Genomic DNA, 10,237 nt, shown 5'->3' with positions numbered 1-10,237 from the left:
TTCATTATGAATTTACCGTATATCTATAGGTATAGAAATAACGGCCAAAATGGTTGTGAGCTGATGTTTGGCCATCTTGTTAAAATTTGGGACTCACAGTACAAATATGCTGAAATAAATATACAGTTTTAGATATTTTAGTAGCTTAGAGTTCTCATGACCATCATCACCCTCAAAATAAGTTTATTCAACAAAATGAAATGAAACAAATTATTGATAACACACAGATCAAGAAATTTGACTAGTTTGTGATTTAATCTATCGTTGAACATTGGTTTGCTGTGATGAATTACATGATGACAGTCATGATGACAGAATTAAATGAAAAGTGAGAAGGATTCCGGTGAAAAATGAATTCGTATATTTGATGAAATACACACATCGTCAAATGTCTTGGCGCCCCAGGTTTCTCAAGAAATAAACAATCTATGTTCTGGAAATGAGATGAATCCTCTATTTCAACTGCAATCTTTGTTTCTTACTCTTTGCTTCGTGCAGGATGAGACAAAAAAGGAAACATGACAAAAAATCTAAATTTATCGATTATTTATTTTTGATTTATGATAGTAATTCCACAACTGAATTCAAATTCGATAGTCCGTATTAGCATTTCTTTTTCAATCTACTGCCCATATCGTTCCATTCTTCCTGAAGGGCTAAACTCAATTCCTGAAAAGTTGAGAGTGAGTTTTGGCCATTGGATAATTCTCTCCCTAAGTAATCCAATACGTTCTCAATTGGATTCATGTCTGGTGAGTTTGCTGGCCAGTTCATTCTCTGGATATCTTTCTCTTGAAGAATATTTTGAACCCTTCGTGTGCGGTGTGGTGGGGCGTTATCATCCTAATGAATAAAATGTTTTCTATGTAGATGACACCAGTCATTGTTGGTTCAACAACAGCACATTATTGATCCGTCTTGAAAGGGCACAACTTCCCGGACGAAATTGAGTCGCTCTAGGCTGCCTATCACTATCACATCTAGACTATCACTTTGTTAACCGAATAGTTACTCCATTGTCGATGGTTAGCTCTATGTCCAGGTGATAGCGGAAGTGTTCTTAAAGGACTTCTTGCCCTTTAATTTGAGAAATGCAACCGTCTCCTTCAGGTACTGGTTGAGACTACTAGGTCCTCAAAAAAGTCCGGTTCTATGTAAACTAACAATTATCACTTTATTTCTGAACATGACCAAGCAGTGATCCTGATATCAAAATTCAACTTACTCAAAAAAAAGATCATAAATGAATCGTAATGTAAAGAGATTGGACATGAGTAATCCAACAGAAACAATTTTGAACGTGTGGAATAAGGTGACTTCACCAAGACTATCTCCAACAGGTTGAATCCAAGAAGACTACTTTTTCGTTTGAAAGTGCACACAACAATATTTTCAGACAGGTAAGATAACCTGCATTATCGAATTTATATATACGGATTTACGGCTTGGCTTGATATTCAAACGACTTGGCTTGAGCTATATTTGAAATCAACTCAAGTTCAAGTATAGTAGTAGTTTTTCAATGTCAAGTCAAGTATTTATTTATTAAGTACTTGACTTAAGATTGAAAAACTACTACTTGACTTGAACTTGAGTTGATTTCAAGTCAAGCTCAAGCTACTTGACTTGAACTTGAGCCAAGTAACTTGAATATCAAGCCAATCAGAGAATCCCTATTTATATAGTTGCCGTCAGACAGATAGCCTTTGCCGCCTATGAAGAAAAAAAGGAAAAATCAGCGATTGGTCTTTTTTTTTCATTTCAGTGTTTCGCCGACTGAAAAATACAATCCTGGAAGATTCAAATTACTCTCCTTCAATCCGATTACTGCGCCGAGCATCGAGACAAGCCGCTAATGCGTGTCCACGTCGAAGGATCCTGAATAAGAAGGGAATCGAACGACATGCGGAATGCTCATCAGAGTTAAACGCGGAGGATCGGTTGAATTAATGAAGTAGAGTGGTGCAGCCTGCCAAAGGCCGAAGGAATGGCAATAGAGATGTCAAGGAGGCGTGGCAACACTGGCAGCCGGTCGGCAAACGGCCTCGCAGCTAATTATGTCGCGCCTGAAAATAAATTAACTGGCACTAGATTTTCTTTGCTTTGAATCTCAACTTTATGGTAAAGACGTCATCGTTAATAAGTTGAATTATATTGGCTACCTACTGCTGGGCTTTTGATGTACATCAAAGATTTGACTCGGCTTTTGAATGAATTATGTGCAATATCATATAAGACAAACTGTTTGAGAAGCAACTGGATTATTTTCGAACTAGGTTCGTTTTATTTGTCACAACATATCAAAAACAACGTAGCTACTTGTCAACTACATTATTTTGGAGATAGTAAGTATCTTATTGTTAATTCTGGAAATAAATAAAATAAATGGAGTAAGTAGTGGCCTTCAACTGACTGAGTGCAATATAAAGAAATCCGCGCATTAATAGGATGGTTTTCGAATAGAAAGAGGTACTTACTGTTTGTTCAGAGATATTCAAAATATCTCTAGATAATATATGTCAATAAGATAGAGCCATAGATTTTCTCTTTTACTCTTCTGTGAAATGGATACACAAATCGTCAATATTCATATTCTCTTGCGAATATGATACTGTCAGTCTATTAGGGACGAAGGGGGTTAGAATTCATGACCGCTCGATCAATAAAAGTTGGTTATGCGCAAACGTTGCGATTTATATAGTTTATATTGCTCCGTCTTATATTTGGACGTACTAAAGTAACGCTTACTAGTATACTCGTGGTAGTATTTTTGGCCTTAGGTAGTAGGTAGTTCTATTGTACCAATTTTGCTATTTTTTGTTAAAGCAGGGTAATCCTCATGAACGAATTACCTTATGAAGGTCAAACACTTTGAGACACTCTTTAACTAAAACTGTTGTTTGGAACTTGGACTCCTTTAATTTCGATATGGAAGAGGTTAAATGGAAGGGTAATTGGGATTACCTCTCACCTCTGGAGATCACGGTACAGATGTACGACTATTATTTGTCATTCAATGCGCCATATGGTTATCACTGGAGTGAAGTGCTATCTGTAGGATGGAAGTCAAAGGAAAAATGACTTTCAGTTTTATAGTGGGCTTCTCAACATCCTTTGTTCAATATTCAATTTGAGTTCATTTATGATCTCAATTAAGAAATAAGTTGATCGGTAACGAAAGTTTAAAGAATAAAAACAAATTTACATTGGTATGCTCTAAGTTAATTTTGGAATAGAAGGACTAGAAAATTACTATTATCACTACTAAATTACTAGAAATAGTAATCAGTTGAACTTTTCAATTCAGTAAATGTCGCCGACTGAGGCGTATTTATGAATTTAATGGACTGTATAAAAAAGTAATGAAAATAAATCGAGTACTGGTCAAATCGACCTACCTTCACTGATTGTTTGTAAACCTCAATTATCCTGCTATTTTAAGGCACAATCCTGATCATTAACAATGTCGAAATCACTGGTAGTTGTAGAAATTTTATATTTTCTCTCTGCAGCACATCGAAAACCCAAAACTCAAAACTTCTCTCTTGCTTCTTCCACATGTGTTCGCTGCAGGTATGGTATTAAATTTGACCAACACATGCGCGCGAAAAATTGAAATAAAACTTGAATTTCTTCCAACAAAACATTCTCATTCCACAAACCAAAATTAACTAAAATAAATTTAAGTCCGAAATTAAAGAAAGAAAAATGAAAGTTTTTCAGGTACTTGGAACCTGAACATTCCGCCCACCTAAAATAGCATTATTTTATATGCTCATGCTTGCCCCGGAAGAGGGCACAATTTTACTACCGGTCTTTGCAGAATACCGCTAACAGTGCGAACGGTAGCCACTCGTGCTATACCGTCCTTGCCCAAATGGACATCAATCACGCGAGCCATGCGCCAACGTCGAGGAGGCAGTTGCTCATCCCTGATCAACACAAGTTGTCCCACAGATAATTGGGAATCTCGTGGTGTGAACCATTTGGTCCGTTGTTGCAACGTATTCAAATATTCGACATGCCACCTTTTCCAGAAATCTTGATGCAACCGAGTGATCAACTGCCACCTAGATAATCTATTGAGGGACACATTGGATAAGTCAGGCTCAGGAATATCGGAAATAGGAGCCAGTGTGAGAAAATGTCCCGGAGTGAGTACCGATAAGTCATTTGGATCTGTACTGAGAGGACAAAGTGGCCGGGAGTTCAAGACCGCCTCGATTTGAACCAGCACGGTATACATCTCCTCATAAGAAAGAATTTGATCACCAATCAGTTTGTATAGATGTGATTTAACAGATTTAATACCGATTTCCCACAACCCTCCAAAATGAGGAGCTGAAGGAGGATTGAAATCCCAGTCTATTTTCTCTGCTTCCACAGCGCACTTCATGTATGAAATGAGTTCTCTCTGAGCACCCTTGAAATTACTGCCACCGTCACTAAAAATTCTAGTGCACCTACCTCTGCGCGCAATGAACCGTTTTAAAGCAGCCAGAAATGCCTCACTAGTCAAATCTGACACTAGTTCTAAATGCAGAGCTTTTGTCGAAAAGCACACAAAGAGGCAAATATACGCTTTAGTTGATTTGATGCCCCGACCTTTTGACATCGTAACAAGAAAAGGACCGCCAAAATCGACTCCTACACATTGAAAGGGCTTTAATTGATTGACGCGGTACGATGGAAGATTGCCCATCAAGGGCTGTAGAGGTTTGGGATTGGAGCGGAAGCAAACGAGACATTTGGAAGTAACTCTACGAATAGCCTTTCTTGCAGACAAAATCCAAACTTGCTGGGATAGAAGAAACTGTAACGTTTGTGAACCGGGATGAAGGTACAACCGATGAAAATGTTGAATGAATATATCCGTGAACAAATGTTTATTAGGCAATAATGCTGGAAATTTATGGTCATACTGAAGGCCAGAAAACGTTAATCGACCACCCACTCTCAAAATGTCATCATCTCCAATGAAGAGATTGAGTTTTTGAAGATATTTCACGGTAATAGGACGGTTTAATCGAAGATTTTGAATTTCCTCACCAAAAACTCTTTGCTGAACACATTTGATGAGAAAATTGAGAGCTTGTTTTCTTTCCACGGATAAGATACTACCGATTCGTTTGGAGTGAGGACTTCTGAGATTGAAGGAAAAACGAAATAGATAAATTACAACCTGTTGAAGTTTAAAGAAAGAGGAATATCTCATTATAAGATCGTCAAATACGTCGGATGAGGCGAAGGTTGATAAAACAACCTGCCGTTCTTCTCCAGTTAGCATTTCTTCAATTTTTGGATCACCAGGTTTTCCTATTGGATCCTTGGACTGAAGCCAAGGAGGTCCCGCCCACCATAAGGAATGGTCGAGTAAACCAGACGGAGACATGCCTCTAGAGGCACAATCTGCCGGATTATCTTGAGACTTCACATAATACCATCGATCAGGAGGAACTAATTCCTGAATTTGGGAGGTACGATTGCTCACGAAACTCTTCCAGCGATAGGGCGATGACTTGATCCAATGAAGAACCACGGTGGAGTCTGACCATGCGAATATTTCATCCACTTTCAATGAGGGTCCATATGATTTTATTATGAAGGAAAGTAATTTTGAAAGGAGAAGAGCGGCACATAACTCCAACTTAGGTAAAGAAATGCGTTTGATTGGTGAAACTCGAGACTTTGCGCCAATCAAAGAAATATTTATTGAACCATCTGGATTGATAAATCGGAAGTAAACAACAGCGGCATACCCCTTCTCGCTGCTGTCCCCAAATCCGTGGGCTTCACATTTAGTAAATGATTGAGTGAAGATTCTGCGTGGTATTCGCAGAGTGGAAAGAACCTGCAACTCGGATTTACATTGATTCCAACGATCCGTTAGTTCCGATGGAGGAACATCGTCCCACTGGAGACCTAGAGTCCAAAGGTGTTGGATGAGATGTTTGGCCAGGAAAGTGAATGGTGTCAGAAAACCAATTGGGTCAAAGATTCGTGCCAAGTCTGAAAGAATTGTTCGTTTTGTAACTGGTCTTTCGGTAGAATCTATAACATAGGAGAAATGATCTCCGGCTGGAAACCACCTGAGTCCCAGAATTTTCAATACAGAATCATCGAAATTCAACGATTCTTGATGTCGATGATCTGGAGGAAAATGATCTATTAGCTCAGTTCTGTTACTGGACCATTTTCTGAGTTCAAATCCACCACGCCTCAATAAAGAAATCAACTCGTTCTGCAAACCTCGAGCCTCCTCCAAGCTATCTCCACCTGATAAGATGTCATCTACATATGTTTCGGACCGTAAAACGCTCACCGCTGAAGGAAAAGCCATCGCCTCATCAGAAGATAATTGTTTCAACGTCCGAAGAGCTATATAGGGAGATGAAGCAACACCATACGTAACAGTGTTCAACTCGTATACTCGAACGGGATCTGAGAGAGAGAATCTGAAAAGAATTCGCTGAAATCGTCTATGTGATGGGTGAACGAGAATCTGCCTGTACATTTGTTTGATGTCAGCAGTGAAAACAACCTTATAAAACCGAAAATTGAGCAGAAGAGCCATCACATCTTTCTGGAGCTTTGGACCGGTCAAAAGAATCTCATTCAGGGACACATTGCCTGAAACCTTCGCTGAGGAGTCAAACACTACTCTAAGTTTTGTAGAAGGACTATTTCGGTTGATAACGGCATGATGTGGTATATAATATTCGTCAACAGATGGACTGGCATTTGGGAGTAAAGTCATGTGATCACAATCGAGGTAATCTTTCATGAACATCTTGTACTCGTTATAGAAATCAGGAGAGGTTTTGAATCTTCGTTCCAGTGAAAACAGACGTCGCAAGGCCATGGTATATGTATCTCCAAAGGATTTGTTTATCCCTTCTTTGAAGGGTAACATAACCGTGTAACGACCTGTTGAATCACGAGAGTAATTATCGTCAAATATCTTCTCACACAGGGCATCATCTGGTGAAGAAATTTCAGATTTGGGAATTTCTTCAATTTCCCAAAATTGTCTAAGCGTTGAGTCAATTACAGAATTAGCTGTTAAGTGAAAAGAGCTGATGCTAGCTGATGGACTAGAGGTGTTTCCCATCAATATCCAACCGAATACAGTTTGTAACGCAGAAGGTTGTTTCAGATTACCTGGCAAACGACCTGTTCTCAGAATGAGAGGAAAGATAGCTGCTCCTACTAGCATATCAACTGGACCAGGAGAATGAAAGGTTGGGTCAGCCAGTTTGATATTAGAAAGAGAATACCACTCATGGTAGGGTAGAAAGTTGTTAGGCATATTAGAACAAATCTTCGGCAATACGACTGCATCAATAGTGTAAGATGGATTTATGGACCCTATCGGACGAATTGTACATGTTATGGAATCAGAAACAGATGCTGATGTTTCACCAAGGCCAAAGATTGCAAGAGGGGTTTTAAAACATTCAAGTCCTAACCTTTTTACGCATTTTTGTGTGATTATATTCGTTTGGGAGCCTGGATCTAAAAGAATGCGAATATTTTGATATTGACCTCGAGCATCTAAGACTTCAACCCGCGCAGTAGCTAGCAACACAGTAGCTGGCGATGCAGATATGTTTGTTAACACTTGAGAGCGGCATACCATGGAAGTAGATGGAATTTCATTACAAGGATCAATTGTTTCAGGAGATGGATCAATTGTCCCTAAATGCAACAATGTGTGATGACTCTTATGACAATGACGGCAAGTAGATTTCGACGAACACCCCGATACTCTATGTCCCGAATGAAGGCAGTTAATACACCAATTTTTGTCTTTAACGATTTGTAATCTTGCTGATGGAGGTTCATTGAGAAAAGAAGAGCATTTATAAATTGAATGGTTAGCATTACAATAGCTGCATGAAAATTTGTTCGGCGAATTTGACTGAGTAAGAAATGTTGAACTTTTTTTATAAGGCTTATCACTTGATGATGCATTCCCGCGTTGTGAAACCGAGAACTTAAGTGACTCTAAAGAAATACATTGATTTTTGAGAAATTTATAAAGAGCACGATACGAAGGAATTTCTGTGGAACATTCTTGCAGCTCAAATCTCTTAATTGTTGCTATATCTAATTTCTGTATGAGCGAATGAAATAGAATAAAATCCCAATCTTCAATAGGCAAATTAAGATTTTTCAAAGCTGTTAAATTCTCCGAAAATATTGCTAATAAATTTCTCAGACCATCCACTGACTCATTGGTTAGTTTAGGTGCGTTACATATTTCCTTCCAAAAAGAATTTGCTAAAAGCCTCTTGTTTTGATATCTTTCAGTTAACGTTTCGAAAGCTAATTGATAATTTTCTTTTGTTAACTGATATCCCTTCAGAAGATTTCTCGTTTCAGAAGACAACGAACTGAGTAAATATTGAAATTTATCAATATCTGATAAGGTGGAATTTGTGTGAATCAAACTATTAAAAATGTCGAAAAAAGTAGGCCAATTCCTATAACTTCCATCAAATGTCGGTAAAGAAATTTTTGGAAGCTTGACATTTGGCGTTGTTGACGTTGTATCAATATTCGAGGAGGTTTCTTCGTTGAATAAATTAGTGTAAATGGTCTTGACAGTAAAGAAATTATCCATAAAGCTAGTTTTTATCTCCTTTTCAGCGATCATATCTGGATTTTCGATTGTTGACAAAATGGAGATAATCGAATTATGCATTGTTTTAAATTCTTCGAGAATATCATCTAAATTGGAACACCGCAAATTAAATCGAACGTGCAAACTTTGATCAGTTACAGCAAGTTGGGCGAGCGCTAGTAATTCCAAGATTTCATCTATTTGAAGTTGGCGCAAGGCTTTTGCTTGTTTTAATTTATTGACACTCATTTTATCGAAATGAATGAATAAAATTCGATATTCTGCAAAGACGTGATAATAAAAAAAAAGAAAACAATAATATAATGAGTCTATCCTCAATATATTTATTCTTCACCAAAATATTTGTATGCAAATAAAATTAAATTGTCTGAAAAATGAAAAACAATTTATTTTCCGGATGAAAACAAACGTAAAATTCTCGTACTGACGACGAGCATGAAAATATTCAAGATAACATGAAACAGATGTGCAGTTATGATAAGAGAAATATGGGACAGAGTTCTGATGCTCTTTCCGCTGCTTATCAAATGCAAAACAAAATTAAATGAATATTTTCAATTTGAAACGATGGAATTTTGAAATGAGAACGTCTATTAAAAGAAAATCCGGCTCGAAGGACCAATGTCGCCGACTGAGGCGTATTTATGAATTTAATGGACTGTATAAAAAAGTAATGAAAATAAATCGAGTACTGGTCAAATCGACCTACCTTCACTGATTGTTTGTAAACCTCAATTATCCTGCTATTTTAAGGCACAATCCTGATCATTAACAATGTCGAAATCACTGGTAGTTGTAGAAATTTTATATTTTCTCTCTGCAGCACATCGAAAACCCAAAACTCAAAACTTCTCTCTTGCTTCTTCCACATGTGTTCGCTGCAGGTATGGTATTAAATTTGACCAACACATGCGCGCGAAAAATTGAAATAAAACTTGAATTTCTTCCAACAAAACATTCTCATTCCACAAACCAAAATTAACTAAAATAAATTTAAGTCCGAAATTAAAGAAAGAAAAATGAAAGTTTTTCAGGTACTTGGAACCTGAACAGTAAAAATATCTAGGCTCTTCAGAAATAATAGTAATATTAATGTTTTTTTCCATTCTAATACTACATGATTCAAGTGACTATTGTACTTATATGGAAACTACCCCCGAACATTAGGCATTCTTTTCACATCCTGCTCGGATTTGGTTTGAGTTCTATGATATCAGCATCATTATCTCATCAGCCTCATCTGTCCACCGAATAGGAGGTCGTCGTCTACTTCTGTAGGCTTCTGTGTCCAATCCACAAGCCTTTCTGTTCATATTCCATCGCTCATTTTCGCCACATGTCCAGCCCGGTTCCATTTGAGCTGCAAAATAGCCTCCAATGCCTAACTCCCTTACTCTTGTTCGGTATGGTATTATATCTCTAGAAGTAACTACCAGCATTGACCTTTCTATTCTTCGATGCATCACATGGATTCTGAAGATGTTCTTTTTGGTGAACGTAGGTGTCTCAGCTCCATACACACCCCACCTTAAGCACATTTGGAAATCAGTTTTAAGTGTATGTCTACCGAACGCCACCCATGATAAACCT

The 10,237-nt window shown here is 37.8% G+C and overlaps 1 protein-coding gene across 1 annotated transcript; it reads right to left on the bottom strand.

Moving 5' to 3' along the window:
- Positions 1 to 3,775: 3,775 nt before the first annotated feature.
- On the bottom strand, positions 3,776 to 7,309 carry LOC123683797. The gene has a single exon (XM_045622738.1). The coding sequence runs from the start codon at positions 7,307 to 7,309 to the stop codon at positions 3,776 to 3,778; it is 3,534 nt and encodes a 1,177-aa protein (XP_045478694.1).
- Positions 7,310 to 10,237: the final 2,928 nt, after the last annotated feature.

Source organism: Harmonia axyridis, chromosome 1 (genome assembly GCF_914767665.1).
Source record: "Harmonia axyridis chromosome 1, icHarAxyr1.1, whole genome shotgun sequence".
NCBI lineage: Eukaryota > Metazoa > Arthropoda > Insecta > Coleoptera > Coccinellidae > Harmonia > Harmonia axyridis.
The sequence above is the reverse complement of the archived record's forward strand: the minus strand, read 5'-3'. Positions and strand labels throughout refer to the sequence as shown.